We start from the raw sequence: 27,528 nt of genomic DNA on the forward strand, positions 1-27,528 counted from the left end.
ATTTGTGCGAATCGTCAATGCATCGCAGTGCTTATATGGAAACCCGCCTTTTACTGAGACCGATATTTTTTGGTATAACAGTAAATTACTAACGGGATTAGAATACTGTTATTTAAGAAAATAACGTTATTTAAAAGGCTTAAGAAATTATATAATATTATGTGTGCCCTTAAACAATAACTAATTAGCTATAGAAATTGTATAACAGAGTATCGTCAATCGTATTTGGCGGGGATAATTACGCGCATGAATGGTACCCCACTATTATACACAACACGTGTTACGTGATACCATTCGCAGAATTTAGTCACAGTTGCCTGCGGGCCGTCAAGAAGTCGAGGTATTGTTTCGTTTTTATTTTCTAAGTTATCAAACATGCATACGTATGTATATTTTGTGTTATATTATTTTTATTCATGTATTTTCATACGGTTTCTCCGTTTCCACGAGAAATGAGTATAATAATGACAGTGTTTCTTATCAGCGCAAAATTTTACGCCTTTATTTTTTTGTCGGTTTTTATATTTAGAAGAATATCCAGTTACAATTCTTTGATAAATTCTATAGTTTAAGAACAGATAGATTCTTGCTTGTTTTGATTTGTACAAGAGTACAAGTAAATGCGTTGCAATTGTCTCCATTCACGGCAACAATGGTTGCCGCTCTTACTAATCTTCTAATGCGCATATTCATAAGTTCATCGTCGAGTACATTAAAGCTTAGAAGCCTGTAATAATATTAAAACTTACGTAATTTTTTCTATAGTTTACTGTAACAACAAAAAACAAAAATATATATACAAATTGTTAAGACGATGTTCCAATGCTGATATTTCTTTGAAAAAGTTAGCGTCCTTCTTACGATTGATCCAGTAATTCTTTTGAATCTCGCACGTGACTCTAGCTACACACGTTGGTGAGAGAGATACTTTCTTTCCATCTTCATCATTCTACTTAACGATAACATAGTACGATATATTAAAATGGAATGCTTAGTTAGAATCAACGAATGAGAAATTACAATAGAAATACTGTCCAACTATGGAGAATGGTATTAAAAGTAAAAAAGCATAATTTAACAAACTTCTATCAAGATTTTATTTTTCTATTAACATTCTATGAAAATATACACGTGTACTAACATCTGCAGTCTATTTATATCGATTTCCTACGAATTGACTCTTCAGAACCAATAGGTACACTGTTTCTCAATAATTGGACAGGATATCGTTCAAATACGACTAAACAACCTTGGTAACGTTACTTTTCAAGTTTGTTAAAATGTAATTCATATAATCATTTCTGTCTTTGATGGACAAACTCGATCGTTTCTTTCTGCCTGATACAACTCCGAGCGGAAGAAGAACAGGATTTGTTGCTAAAGCGGCGGCTGCACCAATTAACGCAACACCTGCCAATGCCTTTAAAGCGACGGCCTAATGCAAATAATAGCAATCAATATGCGCTAAAAAGTACGCACTATTGTCAAACTGTATAAACAATTTTATCGTCAGTACTGCTGATCGTGTGCAGGCCTCTTTAAAATCAGATCTCGATTCGTCTCTAAAATTCAACCATTACCTTGTGCGCGTTAATATTCGGATGGGGAGGAGGATGTCCATCTGGACGATTTAACTCCACAGATCCGAATTCATCGCCATTAGCGAAGGTCCCTGAAATTCCATAATCACCTCCGTAACCAGTTGGTCGGTTAAAGCTATATCCTCCGAAACCACTGCTAGCATAACCATATCCTCCGCCGGAATCATAACTACCAGGTTTGCGTGAACCTTCGCTCCCATAACTCGGTCGTGGACCAAATCTAATAATAACCGTATGAGATTAAATTAAATGTTAGAAAAGAGATAATCTACAATTACTTTTCAAATATTTTGTTTAAACAATATCCAAGCCTGAATATTACAATTTCATTTGGAAAAAATGACGTTTCATAGACATCAAGCTAATGACTGCTTACCTATCTCCTGTATGACCTCCTTCGTAAAATGCAGTTCCAGCGTAACCTCCACTTCCGGGTCTTCCGCTTAAACCTGGTGGTGGTCCTTGAGTTTGCCAGCCGTATCTGCGTATGTATTATGTTTCGGATAGAAAATCTGCACCTCCGTAAATTAATCACACGATACTTTACCAAGATTGGATATCTTTTGTTTAAAGCAGAAATAATAAACAGAAGACTACATAACTGCTCCAAAATAAAATAATTAATTTTCCAAAATACATTATCATTCGGATAACGCTATTCGAAGTAAAGTAACAAAGGAAAAGTTTTATTCGAATAATTATTCGAACTTGAATTTTATTCGATTACTTAATTGTGCCCAATCCTGCATTGTAATACTAATTTAAAGAATCACCTATCAGTGGGTAAACGTTCAGTAAATTTAGTTTGATATCGACCGTTGTCCACAGGGATCCTACTGTGATACGAATCAGGTCGCGTTGACGAATTGGAACCGTATCTGGATCCGCAGCAACTGAAACTTGCACGTTTCAATTCATCGTGATGCGAACGTTTCAAAAATGTAAAGATTTTTATTCCAATACTTCACTTATCTCTTGAATCAGATTCCAATCGCTGATTGTTAATCGTTCGTGAATGTTTATCCAAATTTTTTTGTCCATGTTGCGCGTTATCAGACACTACGCTATACAGATATGACGTCTTGGAAGAATTTTTAGCGCGTACGACGTCCGTCAACAGTTTATCTTTCGTGAGCTGTTTCTTAACGAATTCAGAAGCCGCGGCGAATTCATTATTCTCCGCGAGTGCACAGCAAATAACGCTAGTCGTTAGCAGAGCGCAAATGAATCGTTGCGACATCTTAATAAAAAATCTACTTAGGTAACAATTCGCTGCGAGATAGTAAAATTTCTAGATACGTTTTAGCGTAAAGACTGGGGAAACAAAAGTGTTTCTTTTCCATGAGTTTCACCTTTTTATATAGTGGCCACGCATGGAATATCGTCGCGCGTTTGTCCTTCAGCACTAGCGGCTCTCTTTCCAAGCTTTCTTTGCATCGTCGTTTCAATTAGAAAAATTATTCGATAAAAAATACATCGGTTATAGTTGATAAAAATTCTTATTTTAATAACAATTTTTTTCTTTAACTTTCATATTTGTATTCTATTTTCATTTATACTTCGTATTCGTATTATCTTCGATGGAAAAAATTTGTTTGTTTAGTTGCGTTTCTGTAAATCACGAAGCATGACCAAGAGCATGCCGGTGAAAATATAAGTGTCACGAGTGAGCCAACAATATCCTTACCGTCACGCTAAGGGTTTAATTAACGTCCGTTTGTTGCCATAGTTTTAAGTGAAATTTCACATTCTGATAGAACAAGGAACAACAGGTCAAATCTTGAAAGCGATAGACACTCGGATCTATCGCTTTCACATTAGTGCTGGATCGTACTTGCGTTCTTGCTAATGCGCTCTTTAATTACACGTACATAGTTTGGTTGATATTATCATTATTTTCTTGAAAGTTCAGGAAGCGTACACATTAGTCTTCAATCTTTTTACTTTCCCATGCATAAAAAGAATTGCATCGTGTCAGTTTATTTTCATCGTACAGACCAAATTGGCAATTTTCTTCGTTCTCTTTATTTGGAACTTTTCAATGATTTTTCCCACAACTTTTGACAATGTCGTGCATCGATACATTCGCTGCTACTGAAATACAAAGACAGATTGACTTGATCCTCATTGAGGGAATTTTAGATAAATTATATAAAAAAGTGAGACGAGTTGGTTAAGAATCCAACGTGTTGGAAGGTACTATTTATGAAATATTGCATCGAGTACGATCATCGATGAATCGAAATTTCGTTCTTTTAATATAATCGGCATTACAAAGCACAATGGAGCAATCTGTTCCGCCTAGATATTTTTTGTGTCGGTGATTGTCGATCTTAGTAAACGTATCCCCTTGCAACATAGTGCAAAATTTGTCTGTCCATTGTGCGTGAACCGCTTGCAAGGTTGAAAGAGAAGAAAACGCGGGTTTTAAAAATATGACGAAAGAAAGCAGTTAGAATCACCTAATTTACAAGGGAAAAGATCTGAGAGGTCAAAGAGCGTAATAGGGGGGCAATCTTGTTATTTTGATTGTAACTGGCGAGTTTTCTGGAAAAAGGTAAAACGACGAATCGAGGAAATTGCGTTGAAAGTTCTAGCAATAACGAAAAGAACTGTACATGGAAAACGAAGAAAATAAGGAGGAATTTCATAATGATTCAATCATTCAACTAAAAAATACTCGGAACTACTTGAACGCTTAAATTCGATAATTGTCTGGCTGAGAGAATCGGAATAGTATACGTCAGTTCGCTGCTAGTTCTTATAAAACTGTATTCTGGTTTATATATTTGCGTTTATAATCATGTTACAACTGTTTTTTCGTACTTCCATAAATTATTGCTTCCAACAACTAAAATTCTCCAAACTTTGACTTAACGTCACTGTCATGTCCAGCTCTGTGTACAGGTTCGTCGTGGATCTTCTCCTCTTCCCAGAATACAGCTCGATTTGCTTGAAATCGAAAGACAAACGATTGCTTTTAGAGAAAGAGATCTGTTACTCGTGGCGAGATAGAAAAGCTAGCGAAGAAAAGATTTCTGGTCTATGCAAAGGGAGAGAAGAGCGGGCAGAGACATTACGGAGCTAATTTGGAGAAGAAAAAAAGGGGGAAAGGTCGTGGATGGAGCGGGATGATTCGTTGCGCGAACGAGGAGGAAGAGAGAAAAGAAAGTGGAGAAAGAGGAGGTAGAGCAGGGTCGGCGGGGTGACAGGAGAAGACACGACGAGTAACAAGAGATCGTGGAATGGAGCAAGAGTGGAGTAATCAATACGCATTCACACGCGGTGGCTAGCATCCCGTTCCCATGGAGACCGACGCTGGCGCATGTGCAACCTAACCAACCAACCTCACATCGTCATAGAAATTTACTCAGACACAATTCTACCCCTGTACAGCGCGGAGCTACTAACCAACGATCATCGAATCTCTTTAAATCATCCCTACGATACGTATCATAATCCACGTGCATCTATGTACGTTTGCACCAAAAACAAAATATACAGCGATCCGAATGTTCGCAATGTTCTTCGACTATACTTTCCAGCGAAACGTATCGGCGTTCGTTAGGACGATGTGCACAACCTTGAAAAGTCTGAGTCGAACACCGTGCGAATGAAATGTTCTTATTTATTCCCGTATTACAACACCCACAAGCAGGAAACGAATTTTCTTTTTGATAGAGACTTTAAAAAGACAGACGATACTGTACGATTGTCCTCTGGATGACGCTCATGCTTGTGTATCGTTGCCACCGTGGAATACAGTAAAAGCGTTCGACACTCGGATGTTCACCCCCTGGCCGAGTCAGAGGGGATGGAAGCGTTGGAGTTTGCGGGTAACAGGGGGTGGTTTCCCTATAGGCGCCTGCGTCGAGTCCTCGATGACGACTCGACGAGGTAGGTGCTCGACCCGGACGCAGTACGGAAGAAACGTCGAGCACGCAGAGTGCCGTCCTCGTGACACATCTTAGCTTTTCTTTTCTTTTCATCCATGGCAACAAGGAAACGTGGCGAAGTTTGCCCGGTGAATCATTCCGTCGAAGATTAATCGCGGTGATCCCACGGTTTCACGAGATCGTTACGCGGTACCATGCATCCGCCGTCTTTGCAGTGACCGTAAATGAAGAAGACGTTTATCGGAGCCGAGGCAAAGATTATCAATGACTCGATGCCGCGGCGAGATAAAAGATGCATGGAATTTCTGAATGGTACTGAATGACCCGAGTGACACTTCGTACGTCGTGCGCCAATAGAACGATTCTTATCAACATTGGCAATATCTTGGCGATATATCCAGTGGTGGATACAGTCAATATGTCGCGGTGAAGCAGTTTAAGGATGAACCTGTCTTTTGTCCGCCGTGTGTTCTGTGTAAACTCGAATACCGCGGTCGGCTGCATTCTTGCTCACCGTGTCACACCTGCCGTTGGGAACAACAGGTTGAAAGTGGAGTTTGTGACGATTTGAAGAGATCACTGGGAACGAACCGGAGATTTCGTTGTTGCTTCTGTTGACCGTTGTGGGCCACGTCATTCGACAGATTCGAAGGTCTACCAATTAGACGATGCGTTTCCGCCGAATCAAAGGTTAATCGCCGAGGAGCATTCAGCGATGTTCTTACCACCGTAAAGGCAGGCTTAGTCGCATTTAATCGTCGCTTGCATGTGGGTCACAAGTTGCATTCGCCAAAGCTAACGAGATAGAGGGTTTACCGAGTAGAGAGGTAAGCTTGTTAAAATTGCGTTACCCTCAGGCATCCACCGTTACCGGCTACCTTTATAATTAATTCGTTCTTCTTAACATTTTTCAAATGTTCCCGCTACTCGTCATGTTTTCCGCTCCTTCGAGATTTACCGTGGGTCGAAGTAGCTGAAAACATTGCGGTCTTTTGTCTCTGATACTTGGAACTTTATCGCGTGCAATATTTTTCTTGTATAAATCCTTAACGCGAAATGTGAAGGATAAATGGCGTTCGAGGATAAAGGGGAAACGAGTTTAAACGCGTAGCTCGAATGGATTAAAATAGATGATATTTAGAAATTATGAAGTCAGTGAAGTCGAAGTCACGTGGTGAAGATGCGGTTTACGGTGTCCTTAACCTCACGGAAAATCAATGTTCTTCACGTAATGTTAGCCAAGTATGCTGTTCTATCTTCTTTATAAACCATGATACGAAGTTGGACATTGTTCGAATAAAATTTTATTCCAGTAGAACTACGAATAAAATGAAGTTATTCGAGAATAACGAGTAACTTTTTATTGAAATAAATATATGAAACAACGTACGTGACACGACACCGCGTTATAAAGACAAACCGAAGATTCTCTAACATTATCCACAGTACGCAACAGGAGATTTAAATTTGTGCGATGCATAAGCTAAAATTTGAGTCTAAAGCTCGTGATACAATCGAAGTTAGGAAAATTCTATGGCTCAAAATAAAAATTAAGATTAACAATGTCGCACTGGTGACATCGTTTCCGAAATAGTTCAGTTTGGAAAAGTCAAGTATGAATCTGCTTTAATTTAAACGATACTTTTGGCAAGAAGATAATGTTTTACATTTTCACAAATTTTCGCGTGTCGAGCGAAAATCTCTTGCCGATCCTACACTTCTGTTTGGTCGTCTTTTAAGGATATGCATTTCAATGTTAAAACAATTTCTCTGATCTGATCGAGGTCATTCACCGCGTTTGTTTGACACAAATATCTTCGCACTGACGAATATTAGGTAGCACTTGAAATAACTCACGCTCAACGCAATCGCTATCGTGCAGAAGGAACGAGACAGACGGCACACTGTCGGAATCTTTGTTGTCGTCGCATTAATTTCATTTATTGAAACCTAACTGGGTCTAATACTCTATTCAGGGGCACCGATACCGCGACCATCCAGAAACAAGTATTATCAATTCGCATCACGTTGCTCTGCGATTTTATTTTAAGGTTTCGTTCTATTCTAAAAATTCCTTGCAAACGAATTTATCTATTTCTCATTCGGATTGATCAACACGCTTCGACTCGAGCGACTTGCTTAATGAGTACGTGGCTTAAAAGAATATTTTAAGTAAAAATGTTAGTAAAGCGGTTTCAATTTAGTTGAGTTCGAGTAAACACCGAATTGAATCTCGAATATCTATACAGTCACATACCAAAGCTTCAAGATCTAATCATAGATACGAACCAACGAAACGAGAAATTCAATGTCCTGGAAAAATGATCGGACACGTTCGTGTGGTTGGGATTACGTTTTATAAGCTTCGTTTAGATGATTTACATCGGATGCAATTATACACGGGAATGCGTGGGGTTACATGGATCCTACCGCAAGTGACACTGGTGACACGCTGGAGGGTTTCTAGAGGATGTCATTCAAAACACGCGTCAAACGGCAGGGACGTTTTACATCGTAACGCGATGACAGGGAACGACTTTCCCCTACTTTCTTCTTATTCCCCGCCACACGACACTTTGTAAACGTTTTGAAGAAAGAAGAAAAGTTCGATCGACTCGTAACTCGATATTAAGAATTCACGATATAGATTGGCGTTAATTTAAAAAGGGAATTGCCACTTAAGCAACGCTTGAATCGTTAATGCTTTCATTCGCTTCGACGAATCGACAGGGGTCCAAAGATCGACGCGATACGCGAGAAGTTTTCTGCATCCTATGGGGTGTGCAACGTTGCATGCGCCGGATGACTTTTAGTTGGCGTCCGCTGAACAGAAACAGGAAAAGATGCGGAAGAAAGGCAAGGGAGAAAAAGATTACACGGGCAGGTGTACAACGAAAAGTGGTTCTTTGCACGTGCATCCGCTATAATGAGAACTCGGTCTTCATTCTCCGACGTAAGAATGCGTTAACGAACCTTAGGTGAAAGTTCGCTTAAAAGATTTTGTTAGCGCGCGGCTAAGAGCTTCTGATATTTCAAATATGCCGCTCGTATTATATTATGAAGTAGCGTGTATATGGAAGGAATTCGGAAACCGTAGCCTTTAACATTCATAAATCTCACTTATCGCGATTTGTTATCGCCTTAACCAGAGTTTGGTATAGAAACACGAACTCGGGGCAAAAAAGAGGAAAAATAGTGGAACGTATAGGAGGATAAGCTGCTGGAAATACCTACATATTTTTCCGCGGTAGACAACGAAAGAATCGATACTGTAAAATCGCTGAAAAATATCAGCCACGTTTCTCTAATCCTGCCTTCTTCGCTAGTATTCGAACGAGGGGTGCGAGCCCGCTGTTTAAAATCTGTAGACGGAGATATTATATCGGTTGTCGTATTTTCCTCGCTCTCGGTATTCGTTGACGCTGTTCAGACACCCGCGTATGTTTCATAAGATCTTTACGCTCGATTCTCCCCCGTGCATTACGTCCATTTCAAAGATCACGTAGAAAAAAGTCGCGCAGTTAACAACGCTTGGCTAGGGGTAACGCGATGAAGTCCGACAGATTAATTTCGCGCGAAAAAATCGTAACTTTTTCTGCCACGTTGACGACTTGCTAACGATCAGACAGCATAGCAAAAACGAGCGACGAGCAACGACCGTACATGTAATTCAGCAAGGCTTTTTAGTGTTTTTAGCGACAGCGTGTGTGGTCTAAAGTAAATAATCCTTGTCATGAAAAGTTGATCGATTCGTTCAAAATACATAATTGTGAAAGAAGCCTAAACTTTTCAACTTTTATAGATCGACGCGCGATTAGAACAATTGATCCACGTGTTTCTAAGTTATCGTTGTAATTCCATTTTAATGCTATGTTGATTCTACAGTTACGAAACAAGAATAAACTGCCTCTGTATCGTTTCTCTTCCTTCCAGTGAATATACTCTGTCTTTTTGAGGGAAGAACAGAAAAATCGTTGGCGCCAGACGGATTCAAGCGAGACAAAATGATTTTCTTCGTATTCGATAATTCATAAAGCGAAAGATTTGGCACTTTTGAATGTTAAATTGCGATTTACGCAATGCTATAAAAGTGTCACTTGCATTCCTTTGGTTCTAGGTGTTTCATTTATGAATCGAAAGTTTGTCGACGATTTTATGATTGTAAGATGCAATGCGCCATAAACAGAGGTCCTTGGATGAACGACGCGAAACAGCCGGTAAAGGAACATTGGGCCAAGTAATACAGGAATCAAGAGAAGTGCGAGTGTCGACGCGATAGAGGAAATTGTCTGACTACGCTCCCTTGTCGGAAGCCGGTAGCGGTAACGCATCCCCTCGCGAATCGAGTTAAGCAGAGCGAGCGAGAGAGGATGCTTTTCGCTCACCCTCCACGCAGAATTCCTGCCTCTGCCTTTCAAACGAAAAGGGAGTCGGGGGATCAAAATCTAGTCGAATCTTGGCGGTCGCGCTCGTAGCATATCGAACCTGGGAAAAATGAAATTCCCGCCACCGGTCGATAACACGCCAGTTTCCAACGTTGTTAGGGGTTGCAGGAAGAAAACGCTTCCCCGTAGAGTGCTCAAGAGCCAGCAGTCGAAGGGATATTGCTGTGATAAAACAATACTCGAGCAAACGAGAGATGTCGAGAAAATATGCCCGGACAAAATCCATCGAGTCTGACTATACACGCTCGTTCTTAACTTTCAGAGCACTTGAACTAGAAGAAGATAAGATAAAACTAAAAAAAAAAAAAATCACTAGGAATTTATATAAAATCTTTGGGATTGTTGTTTCGGTAGTAAATTATTGCGCAAGCGAGCTCAGCTGTTCTATTATTTATGAACCGGAGCGTGTTCTAAAGTTTGTCTGCGCTTGAAGAATTTGTTTCTTGCCAGTGATTTCACAATTTCAACGCTGTCGTCATTTTTGCCGAAACAGACGCAAACGTAGCGTCGATGCGTCATAAAAGATTAAAATGACCGTGTCTTTGAGTATACTTCCAGTAGGATGGACGTCGAAAGCAACGAGAACAAACGACGTGTTTTCGTACGTTTCTTGTTTCCGGGTCAGACACCATTTGCCATCGATTTGACGAAGTGTGAAAATGCAAGTTATGCAACGATGCGACAAATACGAAGCAGTTGCGAATAGCGACTGATATTTGAGAAACTTTTCCACCTATATTTAAACACGGTTTCACGAGGGAATCGTTGAATTTCCATTCATTTGAATTAGACCGCCCACTACAGAGGTTACACCTCAAAGCCTAATTTATTCAACCAGATTGATATGTCAACACGGAATTGCTTCGTTTAACGCGCTATTCGATCTTTCCCTCTTTTTTCATTAATATTTCCATTAATATTTCCATTAGCAAAGATATTTCTATTTCTTCCTGGCTCGCGTTTCAACTCTAAAACGATAAATAACACTTGCGTGCTTTAAAACTTTCCTGAGCAACATTGCAGGTCATAAAGTGACCCATGAAAGTATAGAAGACTTGTATGGGTACATTACGTGCCTTACACGAAACTTTCTCAAATTTCACACCGTATTTTTTATTGATTTTATACTGATTTTTTTTTACTAAGAATATCTTTGCAATAAGTGACTCGCGTTATTAAATTGGTTACAGATTTTGTCGATATGATCACGGCGGTCGTGCCTAGTTATGGTACTAATGAAATTTCGAAAAATTTTGTACAACACACATAGTATATTCGTAAGAAGTTTCAGTCTAAACGTTCAAATACTTTCGTCAGCCACTGTACGTTCGTTATTTTCCCCGTATTTTCACAGATTTCCCTTCGCCACGTTTTCTTGGTGGTACTGTACAAAACGAGTATAGGTATACCATGGGGAATCCCATTTGTACCGGCGCGGCGCGTCTACCGGCGAGCGTATTGCTTGGCAGACGTATTTGCGTACGCGTGTTTGGGGTGCGTGAGGGTGCATTCGTTTACCCGAAACTCGATTTCGAAGCTTCGGTAATTGAATTTCAAATACGTCTGCGTAGCCGTTGATGCGTTTAAAGCCAACATACGAGGCATTTAAGAATATCGTATTCCTTACTGTCCAACTCGCGATTATTAAAACAAGAAGAAAAACAATCTACTTTATGTAATAATTTCGTTTCTCTATACTTTATTTTTCCTGTATCAGCACCGTCAAGACATAAATTTATCTTTCTCGTTGCCTTATGGATAAATACTCGATAAGCCAAGTTACAGTGGCCACGTAATAATTTTGAAAGTGCATTTCGTCAACGTTTGTTAAATTCTCATTGAACTATTTTTGGTTCATCCGTTAACGCAGCAAAATGCAGCAACATCCGCAGTCTGTTTTTTTTTTTTTACTACAAATCGAACTAGTTTTCCCAGTTTCACTCAATTTCCGCGTATATCACGAATAAAACCCTCGTTAAATCGTTTCATTCACTAGAACTAATTCCGAGATCTCTCTGTTACAGGAAGAAAATGTGGAGCTCGGTTACTGCGGCTGGCAGTGAAAATGGGCCCGCACCACCTTCCAGAAGCAAGCACAGCGCTACTTTGCTCGCAGGGCACGTATATCTCCTTGGCGGACGAAACGGCAATCTTCCTCTCAAAGACCTCTGGCGATACAGCCTCGGTAAGTGATAATTACTATCGCTTTCAATTCTTGCTCGACGATATGTACGAATAGTTAGCAGCGAGCTTTGCAACTAACGACGGAATTATGGAAAGCGAAAAGGGAAAGTGGAATTAGTGGGTGGAAAAAATCCTTGTAATTACAAGAGGTATTAATACACGACGTCTGAGTAACTTGAATACGGTACACGAACAACATCTCTGACCAACGCACCCTACCATCTCGCTCGGTGAACGAGGGTGCGCGACGGAATTTAAACGGGGTTCAGTCTGATCAATAATACGCCATTATTAAAGCCCACGTATATCAACTAAATCCGCCGGCGATACTCCACAATTACGACTGTTTCCACGGAGATCAGACGTACGCGAATTAATTGCACCCTCATGTGATAATCCATGGCTTATACGCGTCATAACCAGCACCGTGCGTTTGGCTATTGCGTCTCATAAGCGTAAAACCAGCCGAGACACTTTGATTCTTGTACGAGACGTCTAGAAGCAAAGTGCAGGTGATATTTCTCTGGTATATGGAATGAATCGCATTTCAAGTTCAGAAGAGTTAAAAATATCGTAGGTAGAGTGTCTAGAGATAAAAATTAAGTGACATTTATATATGCATAAATTTTTTATGAACTTTGTCTTTCAATTCGTTAGTTATCGAATACGGAGAAAACCATTTCATTGAACTTTACATGCTTTTGATATCGGTAATCTTCCGGTAAACAATGTTTTGTGAGGAAAAGAGACATAAAACGCGAAACAACACATTGTAAAAGCGTCTTAGCGATAGGAAATTTATATTGTCAAAGTTTATCCTTCTGAATCATCTAAAAACGAATAAACGTTAGGATAGTATACTAAGCGAGGCGGTGTATTGGAAATTGAATCGAAAATGTTGAAGCGATTTTATAGTTATGAGACGTATCGCATTAATCATTTCGTAGCATCGCGTTCAAATCGATTAGTTTTTTCAATGGCGCTTAGTCTTAACAGAAAAAGTTTACCAAGAATCAAATAGAAGCGTCTCTTATTCGGCTTAAATAGCCTACCACGTAGAGCCTAGCCAAGTTTCGATCTGCTTGACTAGCAACACGCTAAACGTATTCCCTGTGGTCTCTACATCGACCGATATCGGAATCGGCCAGCGAATTCACGCGAGCGGATTTTAAATTGGTCAAAGTCTTCGTTACGTTCTTTTAGGAAAGAAACGTTTAAATCGTGCGATGATCCGAACCAGAACACGTTACCGTGGATAATTCGACGTTGTACGCAAAATACGAGGCGAAATCCTAAAATGAATTTGCAATGGTTGATGGTACGTCCACGAGGTGCCCTATTCATCAGAAGGGATTGTTCGGCTACGACTTCGGGTGAATATTAAAGCGGCATCGGAAGGGTTGGATGTTGGCGGTTTGTCTCCTGGGGGCAAATACTATCAGAGTAACCCCCTGGCATGTTTTAAAAGCATAGCATTGTCGATACTTGATCTTGCAAAAATATTGTGATACCTCGAAGAACCGTAAGAGTACTTCGTCCTTGTATGTTTTGTTTCACCCTCTTTTGCCATCGGTGGGGATTTCAAAGGGTTCTTGTCCTTTATTTTCTATTTATTAAATCGATATCTATCCTAAAACTTTAATGACGATAGTAAAACTGCAATGGCGTGCAGATATTTCTTTTATATCGTTGTATGTCGATACATCGATTCCTTTTTCATTTTTCATTCATTCATTTTTCAACAAGCTGTTAACTTAAACGCGAACGACCGTATTATAAACATTTGTCGAATGAAGGCGAGCGAAGTAACATTTTGCAATATTTGTCTTTGGAGTTGCAATAAGTGCGAGAACGCGTTGATACAACATATTGAAATGAATTAGTGTTATAGCCACTCACGTGGCTTAATCCATTCTTACATCGAATGCCTAATTTGCGATGAGTTTGATAAAGATTAGAGATCTATAGCGGATCGATCGTTTCTACTCACTTCGAGTCGATTATTTTCTTTTTTTTCCATCAAAGCCATCGGAACTTTATCCTGTGAACAGCATTTTTCGAACAAAAGGGTATGCATAGCTTCGTAGCCAGCTAGATACGACACGTGTTCGTAATCAATGTCGGGCATCTCTAGTGTCAGTCTAGGAGAGCCGCAGCTACTTCAGCCAACACATTATGCTTCTTACGTAAATTTCGTACGCTTTGTTCTCGAGCACGTTCCAGTGCGAAGCTGCGATTCGAACGTTTTTACCGTAGAGGAACACTCTTTTGATTTTCGTTGGAAAATACAGGAGAACAGCGAGAGGTGGAAGGTGGAAGAAAGAATCTTTTGTTCGGCATCGGGCAAGAAAAATCTCGTCCTTCCTTTATTCATACGATATAACGTAACTTCATGCCCCGCTGATTTCCTTTGCCTTTATTTTTCTGAGCGGATTAGGGGAGCGTCCCTTTTCTCTTTTCGTAAAACTTCCGAAGGGTAAAAAAGAACGTCTATCTCTTGTTAAACCCATGCAATAAAGGAACAAGTTTTAACGCACCCTTCAAAGCGTCATCAACTTAACGTTGAATGAATTTAGATTTATTCGATCTCCTTTTACGTACATTACGTAAAAATCATGCTCTGATTCTTGCAAAAAAAGAAGAACGATGTTCCGTCAGCGTACAAAGTGTCCCTGCAATCGTAATATGAACTCACAAGAAGCAATTCTTTATGAAAAAAATTAATTATAAATGTAGAATAAAATTTTTCGTACGACATTCCGTTCTCGAGTAAAACGCGATTTTGAAAATCTGCTCGACGCAAAACTTTCATTCCGCACTTCTCGCTTACTTTTTTCACGAGGAATCGTTTCGTACTCGGTTGCACCATGATTGCACAGACACCCTGTGGTTTTTGTTTTAATACGCGAGTCGCGGTATAATTATTTCTCGTACGTTTCGTTCTTTTTCCTTCGCGTCCTTGGCACTGCTTGCATTTAATCCCTCGAATACACTGCAACATTCGCCGTCGTCGTCCCTCTGTTTCTAAGAAGCCCCGACCGCTTGGAGGATTTATTTCAGAGCAGCAGATTGCCGAGGCGGGTGAAAGTGTGATTTAGCGCGTCGAAAAAGATTTCTAGATACCCCTGAGATTACGATTCCCTTTGCGTGTCTTCCTTTTAATTTTGCACGGTGTTGCATCGATGTAGTAATTTCACACGAACACCCGTGCGCTCTCGTTCGCCAGCGTCGAGACATTGGCTGGTTTCATACAAAGCGTCGACAACTGACTCGAATCAATTCCGAATATTCAAACGGACTTGAAATTTGTCGGAGCTTACCAATAAATATGTAACGAGCAGGTGTCCTGATATTTATTGCTGGCAGCGTAGGCGAGTTTCTGAAGATATGCCGAAAAATAAGGGCACCGCTTGTGCCGTTAAGTGGCACGGCATTCTTTATCCTAGCAAAAACTAGGACAACCGTATGCATACACGTTGCATGTTACAGCGGAAACAGGTAATTAAAGCGTGCAACAACGGCATACATTAAAAAAACTGCAGCCGCTAAATTAAGCATACCGTCTGGATGCGAAACACGCGACACCGATAAGACGAGCCTCTTTGTTCCTTCACTCTGTTGCAATTCTTTTAATCGCGACTTCATCATCCCCCTAGCGGAAAAATGCACAAAGCCTGAGTCGCGTAAATCTTGTTTATCCAGCTTGATGCAAAGAGAGAAACAGAGAGAAACAGAGAGTCTGGAATATGAAAACGTTTGGAATAACGAGCCGACGGGTTAACCCTTTCTTTATTTTCTTTACAGCCGACAGTAAATGGGAGGAATTGCATCCTGGGGGAGAAAGACCGCCAGCACTTCAGGAACACAGCGCGGTAGCTTACAAGGATTGCCTTTACATTTTCGGGGGTGAGCTCGGCTTTTCCGCAGGCACGGAAACGCCACTTTGGGTTTACAATGTCAAGGTAACGTATCACCCAAGGCAAACCGGATTGCACCCTCTCTCGAAGAACGTTACACGTGTCGCGGTAAACTTTGTTCGATCGAATCGGAAGCATCGAGATGCGTCTTGATTACGAACTTGCGTTGTTTATACCAATGAAATCGGACAGACGTTATGGCTCGAAGCAAAAATAATAAAAATTAAAAATAATAAAATGTCTTTGGAGACTTGCTTCTTGAGAAAATCGGGATATACGTACGTATACATACAAGTATATCCGATAAAAGATATTTCAAGCCACGTAAATAACGAGTTCACACGATTAAAGTGATTTCAACTTGCTGAAATTCGAGTAACGAGACTTCTAATATCTACGACTCAAATGAATGACAGTGTTATTTACTGCCACGCTATAAGTGTCTAAGATAATAAGATAACTATACGTAAAGTAAGATAAGACGAGATATATATATATAAATAATTACGGAAATGAATTTCAATAGGAAATTGATTTCCATTTATATGAGATTCCCGTAAACGAACCGTCAGCTATGCGTACCGGTTAAATTCATTAAGAAGATTTAGTTTCATTCGAATTTAGGCGATTCGATTTGACGGAGCCGCGGCAGCCCCGAGGTATTTGGCCCTATGATGCTCCTGGCGTCGAGGGTTTCGACACCCTCGGTTGAACAAACCAGACGAAGGACCATGTAGGCCTTGATTGACAATATCTTGCTCCGATGCTTTTCATTTAGTCCCGTTACTGAAATTCGTTCGAAGATACAAAACGACGATTTTAGGAACTACGTATAAAGCGAATAAAGGGGAAATGTTCTTGGTTGCTCGTTTGGAAGGAGAGCTATTAGACAATAGCTCTTCCTCAAAGTTCTTGCCACTTCATGCAGTATAACGATAGGTTTCGTACGTTTGTTTGCTACGCTTGTCTCGTGGTTGTCCTTAGTTGTAGTTTACTGGTTCCTGAACCCAACCCTTTCTTTTTCCACTCCCCTAGAAGACAAGTTGTCATGTACACCCGATACGTCGGGTCGTAGTCTGTCTTTTACGTTGTTTCTATCGATGTTGTGGTTTCCTCTGGGTATTATTCTTTCATCTGTCTTCAGCGTCATCAGCAGCCCCTATGCACCACTTCTTGTGTCCCTCCTTGCAGATCGAATAACGTGATTAAAGCTTTTGCAAGCTGTGCCATCGTGCTATGTACAGAGCGATCTAGAAATCGTGGTACATTCGAAAAGGAAGTGATTTCTTATGTAAAAGTAAGTTAAAAACGTAGAACTATATTTTCTCCCGTATTTCGACTTAAGTTTTTTCGACGTATATCGCGATCAATCACGAGTCTCTGGCCGCCATCTTGTTATTCTCGTGATGATTGACCGTCGTGGATGCATCATTCGTCACTGTCATCTCCAATTTACCGCCATTACCTTTCAAAGGTATCGAGTTCCATCGATCGATGCGCACACCGTGCCATATATTTGTTTGTTCCGAAGAGCGACTATCTTGTGTCACGTGAAAAATCGATATAACTGGAGATTACAGGGGAGAGACGTAATAACTTAAGTTTTTCCATCTTTTAAAGAGCTGTAGCGTTTATCGATAAAGTTTATCATGTTTTTGCCATGTGATCATTGACCGTATTCGATATTTCACAACATGTGACGATCCTTTGATGCTTGCAGTTTAACTAGAGTAATTTTTTTGACAACAGCTGGTGTCAACAGCCCTTCCTTCCATTTCGTACCCTCGAAATTGAACGGCGCTTATCCTCCCAAGGGTTCCCTCTTCCCTCAACCTGTATACCATTAAAAATTGATAAACCCGGGGCACATATGAAACGTGGTATCAGTTTCACCTTAATAATTCCTCATCTTTCAGCAATATGCACTTGTGAAAAATGAGGATATTAGAAAGTATGAACACAAATGACGTCTTCGTTTGATTCTTTATAAATTATCGAGGATAGTCACAAAGAAAATGAAGGTCGCAGATAAAAAGCTTGGAATCTATCGGATCATTCCTTCCTTCGACTATTTCTTCTCCTATCGTGTTTTTCCCCCACGTGATCTTAAGATCACACGACCCGCCTACTTTTCTCTTTTTAATTTTCCCTAAAATCCGAACTTTCTTTACCGCGTTGCTATGGTTACGGTCTTGGCCCGTTTGTTTTTATTCATTGGACCATGTCGAAGGCGTGGGATATTCCCCGTTGCTTGTCTCTTCGCAATGTATTATTGAAATCCGCGTTACGAATCCGTCAGGCGAACCCGATTGGTTAAGCCGGAGGGGTTGCTTCGTGGTATGCTCTCTTTCCACTCTCTTTCTCGTCTTCCCTCCGAGCTTCGTTAAAATTCTCTCTTGCGTACGGTAAATCGAAGTCGGAAGAGAAATTTCATCTCGTCGAATTCTTTTTTCTTTTTTTTTTCTTTTTGCGTAAATTGATCGAACAGCCGCTCGATTTAGTCCGAAGACGCGAAGATTCATCGATATATCGCGCGTCTGTTTAAAGTTTTACAGCGATTCGCGTAATTGATGGTACCCAACTGTTCTCTCGCTAATTTTACAGCGTTTTAACGTGGATGGCGAATTTAGCTAGTATTCCACCCTTTCGCAACCCCCTCGTACCGTAATACAGGGTAGACGCAAGTGGCTATACAGACCTATCAACTTTAGGCACGTACTTGGAGTTACGTAATTACTTTCAGCACCCCTGCTATAAAGCTTATATACCGTCCTTCCATCTTCCTTCCTTTGCATGTACGATCGCAGACCCTTGGCTAAGCCAACGCATTTGCTTCTTTCTCTTTGACGCTACACATTGACGGACTGGAGCGAAAGGCTCGCTGTGATCGCCACTGTGCTTCAAAAGATACGAATGTCTGTGCTATCTCACATATGACAACGTACAGAAAAAATATTGGTAATTGGTTTCATGAGAAAACGAACGAATGACAAAGTACACGTTTAATGCCGAAGTTTAAATGTAGAGGTAGTTCTGATATACATAGATTTGGTTAACAATGTATTGAAATTAAAAATTATTCTTCTATACGAAGTAGAGAATGTGACTTGTTATGTTCTTCGTATTTAAATATGGCCAAAAATTCTCATTATTCTCATGTCATAATGCATACGGACATCGGTTATGTTTCTATTAAATATAGAACAGGTAAGTAGAGGAGAGCCCTGCTATCCTTTGAAAACAAATCGTGCGTTGCTCGTGTCCTACATATTTTCATCAGTATTTTTTCAAGGTAAACGATTAAAAATAGATCGATGCATTTAACCACGTAACTATATTTTATGCTTCTCTTTATTCTATGCGTCATTCCTCCCCCTTTTTTTTTGAATAATTCAAAATACGTTAATGCCGAAGAAGCTGTCATTAGACCTATGCTATCAAGCTGGAATCTACTCGAACGACAAAATAGGGGAGTGACGAATTAGAACTCTTGTGTGCCTTTTGTTACGTACAACCCCAGTTATATCCGCCATTCAGAAACCTTCAGTCTGGTCGAAATTGGAGAATTCTCAGGTCTATTGTCACCTGACTCGAATAATTAACCCTTTGATACTCGCTAGGATTACCAAAAGACTAAAAGCCTAATATCGTCGAACTTTACCAATATAATTGTGGCACTTGGGGGTTTATCACGATGTCAATGAAATTTCAAAATGTTTCCTTCTTAAAGACGCCTACAAGCGCTTCAATACTTTGTTTTGTTAAGGTTATTGGGTGTATGTGGATACAAAGAAACGCGTGGATAAATTGTAAGGTAGAAAATATATATATTGAATATTAAAATAAAAGTACAAAGTTTGGAATACAATATGAGCTGGTCCAGATCCGCACGCTGGCAGTGTTACCCTAAGACTGAAGAAAACCCTAAAACCAACGACGCAGTCTTTTGTCTATGAGCTGTCGATGGCTTCGGTGCTTGTGAAAACTAAAGATCAGATGTAGAGTTTTCTTAGAAGTGGCGACCGCTTCAACATGTTTGAATATCAACTAAATACTCGAACGTTTGACGAGTATAAAAAGTATCAGGATTTTTCTTTGCATTCGAGAATTTGTTATTTGTAGACCAACATGTGGAGGAAAGTAAGAGCACAGAGAGGCTGCGCGGTTCCCAGAGGTCGAAGAGGCCATACTGCTTTAGTTCATCGTGGTCAGATGCTCATTTACGGTGGTTATCAAGATCTACGTGGCAGCTCTCCAGAATTGTGGGCATTCCATTTCGGTAAAACTTTAGAATTTTTACGATCAAACTGTCGACATTTATGCACATTCATACCTTTGTAGACGCAATTAAACGAATGGCACTTAGACAAAATGTTTCACCCAATGCACTTTGTTTCTTATATTTTGTTTTATATATTATGTGTACTCTATGTGTATTCTTGTATCTTGAAATTTCCCATACGCGCATAAGAATCGGAAATCTATTAATGATGTACGTATTTTGAAAGGTGGCTGACGATACGATCGATAATGTACGTTTTAGAAACGGAATCGTGGCATCTTCTTTCCTCCAGCGAAAGCGGGCCAGCAGCGAGGCACAAACACTCCGCGGTTTTACACGGTGACGCCATGTACATTTACGGGGGTATGACCGACCTACAAGAGAGAAGCGATTGCTGGCGATGGGACGTGAAGACCGCTTCCTGGTGTCTGTTGAAGAACAAACCAGGACCAGGACCTCTTCATGGACACGCAGCCTGCAGGCTTCCCAGTTGTATGCTAATTTTCGGTGGAGAAAGCGGTGGTTTAGCTACGAACGAACTATGGAGGTTTCATTTCGGTAAAAAATCCAAACATTAGTAGCACAACGATTTTGTTCGTCGAAAAAGATACGAGGTGTGAAACTTCTTGAAAGGTACGGAAACGTGGGAGAAATTATCAGTGCCAGGTCCTAAACCCCAGCCAAGAGCGGAAAGCGTTGCATTAGCAGTTTCCGAACTGATAATTCGAGGGACCAATATCGACAATTCGAAACCAAAACCGAGAAATCAAAGGACGAGACTTTGTAACAATAGGATATCACCCAATGAAGCATCGGCTAGACCGAGCTTTCTTAAAGAAATTTCGAAATTGTCGCAAATTAATCTATCGCGGCTAAGTCATCCGACAAAGTGCAGCTATTCCGTTTTAAGTGGCCAAGATGACAACGAGGAAAGTCCGCAAGAGGTATGTTTCCTTTTTACTTATGTTTATATTAAGTATCCGGACACTTGTCTACATTGGACAAGGTGTATTTTAATTACAAAATTGTGAATAAATCGAATTGCAGTAATTTTATCCTCTGTAACTACCATAGTTACGTACGATAGAATATTATAACGCGATTAAATTGACTTGTAAAAGTCAATTGGCATGCGATAATACAACTGTGTTTCTAATTTCCTTCAAACCTTTCAAAATTATTTTGTTAATCGACAAGCTCCTTATTTTCAAGTTCTGTAATTTCTAAATTACGATACAAATGAACTCTGCTGCATTTTCGACATAATTACGTTCTCCTAATCTGTATACCTTGGTCAAAATCGAATACTGTTGAAATACACGTCAAACAAAGTGCCTGGATACTTATAAAAAAATAGTTTGTTTTTACCATTCCCTTGTACTAGTATTATATGCACACGTATCAAGCTTTATATCTGCACAGAAAACGCATGTGACAAATGAGCCTGCCTGCAGGCGAATACGTACTATCCGTTTCAGCAAGTGGACTCCGAGGTAGTCGAGCCATCTACGGGTATGGTGAAATCACGAAGCGCTAATACGCTAGCTCGTAGAAGACAGAAACCGCTGGAAACAACATACAAAAACATGGACATGAACAATTGTAACAACGCAACCGGTGGTTCCGGCATGACGAGAGATCCTATCTCGGTACCGAATTTCCGTGCTTTGACCTTGCCCACTCCGGTCCTGACACCTGTAGAAGCAGCCAGGCTTGTTTTCGTCGACCCAGACGAAAATAGCGACAACGAAGAACGAAAGGAACCTCCTACCTCTAGGCTGATAGAAGTTCAAGAGGAAAGGCGGTAAGTGCACTTTCGTACTGCTATTTTTGTAGGCGGAGGCGTCACTAGGTGGATGGATAAGCGATACAATCCGTAAAATAAAGCGTTAATGGGTAGCAACGACTGATCACAAGCATACGTGTATACACTTGCGTTCAAAAGTAGAGCACCTTCGTTTTAGTTTTTACTTATTTTTAGTAATCGATGTAAATTATTAATTTCAAATTAAATATATTTTTCTAATAAAATTCGTAGTATCTTAGCGTTCTATTCTTCATCGACTTTCGCTATCGACGGAATTTTCTTTATTATATCGCTTCCACCTACTTTACAATCTACTACGTTACATTCGCAACGATAATCGCATAAGGAATACAGAGATGAAGATCCTTGGAAATTTCCAGAGACTTCGCGGCTGTGCATCAGGCCTGTCAGCCGACACGAGGCGAGAGTTACAGCTCGCACCTTTACGAAGCGGCGCTACAAACACCGAAAACACCGACCACGTCAAAAATTCCTACGTCCGCGTCGGTTAGATTCGCTGACTTAGAAGAAGGTGAAGAATCGACGTCGGACTACGCGAGTATAGAAGCTCGTAGTCCCGGTGATCCACTCGCCGACGACGATTGGCAATCAGGACGAAAGAGCAAACAGTATCGCCCCATAGTTACCCCATCGACGATACGCGAAGGTCAATTCGGCTTTTGTAATCCAAATTACCTCGGACTGGATGAAACGAAGAGTCATCATCAGCAACAGCAACAATCTCAGGATGGCAAGTTTGCGAGATTATTGAACAGCCCACCGGACAGCGTCTTGGAGGACGAACCGGGCAGATCGGCCTCGCAAACGTTTGCGGAATTATTAGAACTTCAAGAAATCAAAAGGGTACCAAGAGCACCGCCTAAAAGTTTACCATTAGGTTCTCCGTCGAGAAGAGCAGTCAGTGCGTCGAGAGCCGAGAGACAACGAGCTAAGGTTGCTGCGGCTGACATCAAGGAAACCGAGACACCATCGTATGGACCAGCACCACTTTATGTTTTTTTAGTTGGCGGGAAAGAAAAGGGTCAGGTGACGGTGTTCGCGAGGCCCGTTTCCTTGTGGAAATTGCAATTAGCACCACACATTTTTTAAAAACGATAAGTATGTTTATTGGTTTTATGCATTTTTTACACGAATAGTTCCATGAAATCGAGCGATCGATTTTCTTCGAAAGACTTGCCTGTTGCTCTTGAAGAGCGAACAATCGATAAACGCAATTTCCTAATGCCAAACGAAGACTGCAGGGGAAGAATACGATAAGTCAAATTTCACACTTTTTATAGAGAAACGGTTTCGAGATTCGGCACGTTATCAATTCGCCTCGTGTTACCAAAATTATCTTTTTATTTGGTTTTTAAAATTTTAGAATTATTGTTCGTCGTAATATCAAAATGTTGCTTTTGACTTAATAATTATACCTTTGCCTTACACAAAACTTCGTCAATTCGTCGTTAACTTTAAAAGATTTACATGTTTGAATCTAATAAATTGTAATCATGAGGTAACGTCAAAATCAGAGAATCATTAGAAATATACTTATTATATTCTTCACCTATGATCTCCAAATGTTACGTCGTTGTAGTTAGAGGAATTTCTTAATCTTTTACTGCGTTTATTATCGAAGACAACGTATCTGTTTCGTTGACGTGCATTTACGTGCTTCTTAATAAATTTAATTATAAAAAGTCTTCGGCTCTTTGAAGCATCGATATTGGAAATTATGCAATTAATATAATTTATCGTGCAATATCAAATGTGATTAGGACAGCGAAGTACTCGAGTTTACTGCGACAGATTTTAAATTGAACATAGTTATCGTTATTTCGGTATCTTGTTTAAAATATTCTTCTTTAACTATATTAAACTATATCGCTTACATTAAACTATAATAATTTAATTATTTCCGTTTTATTACTCGTTTACTTTGCTACTTACATTTAATAATAAATGTAGTAGTACACGAAACGTTTTACGGTAGATCAGTGAATAGAAACGCGTAGATACATGGAAAGTTCATATTGAACCGGTTCATTTAAGACGGTTGTTCTACGGTTTTATTTATTCATAACGAAATAAGCAGTCATATGGAACAGATGTCCATACCAAAGCGCAAGTCAAACACGAGTGAAATGAATAACCAACCCTTTATCTACGAATGCGTCCTGTCAGTCTTAAGTGGTATACAATAAGTCTCATAGAATGTTATAAAAATTTACGATTAAGATCGATACGTTAGATCCTAGGTTTACCATAAATGATATAATTTTTCATACTATGGTAGATAGACGTGTAATACGGAATGCTAGATTATTCAAATTTTTTGACGCGATATTTAAAGATAATAACATCAGAAAACTCGCCCGATCTGCGCTTAACTGCCATCGACTGTGAACACGGATATGCATAGAAAATAAAATAGAATTAATATCCATAAGTTCGAAGTGTAACGATCGACGTTAAAAGCATTCTGAATATTAATGGAAATTGGTGTGTGATTGTGCCCAATGTGAATAATTAAAGTACGTTTCAATTATTCTGTGGAGATTAGATTTTTATAAAAAAAGAAAAAAAAAGACAGATGACTCTAAGTGAAATTTGGTCGGTAAACGTGAACTAGAGTAGAATCTAAGGAAGCTATCAATGAAGATAACCGTGTCGAGTTTTTCTTTTAACTTCATCATGAAAGGAGACACTTGTAACGCGCGAAACGTACAATCGTATATAAAAGAAAAACTATTGTGTTCCAAGACGTTTTAGCGAATATAAAACAAAGGTACGAATCATTGAAGTCAAAAAGTCTCCACTATGATTATATTTATGACGGTAACGTATCATAGATCCGGTATATATATCATAAGTGAAAGAAACGATAAAATATGGGAGGTCTCTTGTTCATGTAGAGTTTTTATGCCCGCAAAGGCCCAATACATGTAATCCATCCATATAGTAGCAAAGGTCAACGTGGCACCTCATAGGCTGAATATTAAAAATCATAATTTTTAGTCATTTTTAGAGGTACAATAATAATAATAATTTTAATTTTAGATATACTTACAAATAGGAAAGGTTATTTGGTTAACAGTTAATTTTACGCGTAAAATATTTTAAGATAACAAAGCTAAGTTTGGTTAAAGGGCATGTGCAATATGTATAGGCGCATAGTAAGTATCCTTCGTTGAATTAAACGCTCTGTTTAGTAAGAATATTTGATAATATTCAGCTAGAGGCCGCAGGCACCCGAAAAATTAAAGTTTTCCATTCGTAGCACTAGTCAATTTTACATTTCACAAATCAGTGTACAAACGTTAAGATAAATGTTCTTTCGTGATGTCATTTTTCTCCTAGAATCTCCTAACCTAGAATTTGTTAATTTTCAGATATACATATTAGTATGTACAGTATTAATCCGTGATCCATTTTTGCATTGTATGCATGATCGTTGCCCATAATCTTGACCATTTTGCCAAGCAGCTAGTAACCATAGTTAATTAATTAGTCGTACGAAGTATACATACTAGTATACCGCCGTCGAACTTTCGATTGTCCTACGTACATGTTCCATATTTAAGACGAGTTCAAACGATTCCGTATGACGTGCAATTTAATTTAACGAGTTGGAAATTTTGCGATTTAAAATGAAAATGAAAGCGAAGCAGTGCATATTTTAAATAATTAACATTCCCGCGTCATTATTATTTTAAGTTGTACGTATGCGTAACGCAGTCTGATAGTCAATTATAATCGTGTCATTAAATATGTCCGTTGCCAAATAATACTTCTCTTTAGAACGTCATGCCTCGTTAAAACGAGATTCGGAGTATAAGCTCGAAGACGTGGGTTAAACCCCAAAAAAAAAAAAAAAGAAATTGAGAAAAAAAAAATGAATAACAGTGTAGCTGATTTGAGTGCCTGTAACTTCATGCAAATATATGCATCTCATATTTTTCTGCACACGAACGATTTTTCGGAAAAAACGATTCACTGTGTTGTCTTCTGGCTTATGCTTTTCTTTAAAATTACCAATGACTACGTGTCGTACAAACGAGGCGCATGGAAATAAAATAACAGTAAAAGGCGGCATTGTGATATAATATGCCGATGGAAGGAAAATAAATCGCGTATTGTTCCAATCGAATTTCATATCACAGAACGCAGTATTTTTTCAACGAGTAAGCCTTGAAGCAGATGACCCGCACTCTGATTTTTTCTATGTTAAATGTCAGACAATATATGTATGTATATTATATGTACATCTATTTATATGTCTCCATTTAAATGAATAGTTACGAGGATTAACACCATTTTGTAAATATGGTGATGACAAAAGTATCGTGTAAGTTATCAACATCTGTCCAACGTATAAAGATTTTATTAATTATTAATATCTTTGAACTATAAGTTAACGTAAAACAAATAACTAGATTTGTATGAATCGTTAAGTTACATACGGTACTTTGTTTTAACGCGACAAATGTATTATTTATTATTTGCATTCGAGTTTATGTATGTAACTATTAATCATAAATACCATAATCAAATTGTGGTATTGATATAGTTTGATAAAGTGAAATACAATAATTTAGTATCAGCCACACGTCCTAGTTTATATTAAAAAAAAAAAAAAAGCCAATATACTATGGGGTAAATACCTTCTGTAGTTTGCTCAAAGGCAGTTCCGTCGATTACAAAGGAGACCACACATTCTCATTTTCATTTCACACACATGTACACATGAACACATACAACCATTCCTGCCCTGACCTTCGACACAAGGGCGATATTGATAAGGTTTTAATTATAAATCACATGGCATTGTAGCCTTGAGGTGACTGGCAGCACTGCCCTTGAATTAGCTAGCGAAAGGATTGCCCTATAAACTATATCTTCTACACGGCCATATAAATGATTCATATGACCGTAATCTTCTACCCTTCCATTTTACCTAAAGTCCAAAAATATCTATATCTACTAGTAACTAGTAACGAACGGCCAACCATTTACAGCAAAGAACTGTCTTTGAAGAGTAAAAAACGTCCCTAGGATATGGCGCGCAGTTTGATCGACTTATTTTCATAAGCAAAAATGAATCAAGACAGTTGTGCAGTAACGCATGTTACATTCGAGGAGACTAATTCACAAGGTTCGATTTTAAAGAAAATTTAAACAGCGACTTTAATTGGGGATGGGGTTATATTTATTCTGAAATAATCTTCGCGAAATTCGAAAAAATTTTGAATCGAAGAGAAGGAAACCTTGTTGACGAAGTTATCGCTGAAAACTATATAGCAAATTGCAGAAGAACAAAATAGAATTTCGAGTACGGTGCTCAATGGTAAAAATGTGCTTTTTATCGACAGCGCGTGCAGCGACGTATCTGT

The 27,528-nt window shown here is 39.3% G+C and overlaps 2 protein-coding genes across 4 annotated transcripts; one reads left to right on the forward strand and one right to left on the reverse strand.

Moving 5' to 3' along the window:
• Positions 1 to 282: 282 nt before the first annotated feature.
• On the forward strand, positions 283 to 26,744 carry LOC139991505 (uncharacterized). Of its 3 annotated transcripts, none has more exons than XM_072011641.1 (8): positions 283 to 340; positions 11,967 to 12,127; positions 15,931 to 16,088; positions 20,166 to 20,322; positions 20,587 to 20,883; positions 20,959 to 21,269; positions 21,780 to 22,129; positions 22,513 to 26,744. In XM_072011641.1, the coding sequence occupies exons 2-8, from the start codon at positions 11,974 to 11,976 to the stop codon at positions 23,240 to 23,242; spliced, it is 2,157 nt and encodes a 718-aa protein (XP_071867742.1). In that variant the 5' UTR covers positions 283 to 340; positions 11,967 to 11,973; the 3' UTR covers positions 23,243 to 26,744. The 3 variants fall into 3 exon arrangements, with proteins under 3 accessions (XP_071867742.1, XP_071867741.1, XP_071867743.1); XM_072011640.1 differs by lacking the exon at positions 283 to 340 and adding an exon at positions 4,530 to 6,324; XM_072011642.1 differs by lacking the exon at positions 283 to 340 and adding an exon at positions 4,530 to 6,324 and having other exon boundaries at positions 21,804 to 22,129.
• LOC139991509 (uncharacterized) lies at positions 474 to 27,157 on the reverse strand. Its single transcript, XM_072011649.1, has 8 exons — positions 26,800 to 27,157; positions 2,574 to 3,695; positions 2,375 to 2,501; positions 1,978 to 2,082; positions 1,581 to 1,821; positions 1,250 to 1,435; positions 801 to 949; positions 474 to 727 (listed from the first exon to the last, which is right to left on the reverse strand). The coding sequence occupies exons 2-8, from the start codon at positions 2,839 to 2,841 to the stop codon at positions 562 to 564; spliced, it is 1,242 nt and encodes a 413-aa protein (XP_071867750.1). The 5' UTR covers positions 2,842 to 3,695; positions 26,800 to 27,157; the 3' UTR covers positions 474 to 561.
• Positions 27,158 to 27,528: the final 371 nt, after the last annotated feature.

Source organism: Bombus fervidus, chromosome 10, assembly GCF_041682495.2.
Source record: "Bombus fervidus isolate BK054 chromosome 10, iyBomFerv1, whole genome shotgun sequence".
NCBI classification, from domain to species: domain Eukaryota; kingdom Metazoa; phylum Arthropoda; class Insecta; order Hymenoptera; family Apidae; genus Bombus; species Bombus fervidus.

Excerpts from the sequence above, each read along its gene's own strand:
- LOC139991509 (XM_072011649.1), bottom strand. The coding sequence starts at position 2,841 with ATGTCGCAACGATTCATTTGCGCTCTGCTAACGACTAGCGTTATTTGC. Across the intron at positions 2,502-2,573 it reads ATTGGAATCTGATTCAAGAG|GTTTCAGTTGCTGCGGATCC; the intron begins ATAAGTGAAGTA and ends TGAAACGTGCAA. Across the intron at positions 1,822-1,977 it reads GGAGGTCATACAGGAGATAG|ATTTGGTCCACGACCGAGTT; the intron begins GTAAGCAGTCAT and ends GGTTATTATTAG.
- LOC139991505 (XM_072011641.1), top strand. The coding sequence starts at position 11,974 with ATGTGGAGCTCGGTTACTGCGGCTGGCAGTGAAAATGGGCCCGCACCA. Across the intron at positions 20,323-20,586 it reads ATTGTGGGCATTCCATTTCG|AAACGGAATCGTGGCATCTT; the intron begins GTAAAACTTTAG and ends TGTACGTTTTAG. Across the intron at positions 21,270-21,779 it reads ACGAGGAAAGTCCGCAAGAG|GCGAATACGTACTATCCGTT; the intron begins GTATGTTTCCTT and ends GCCTGCCTGCAG.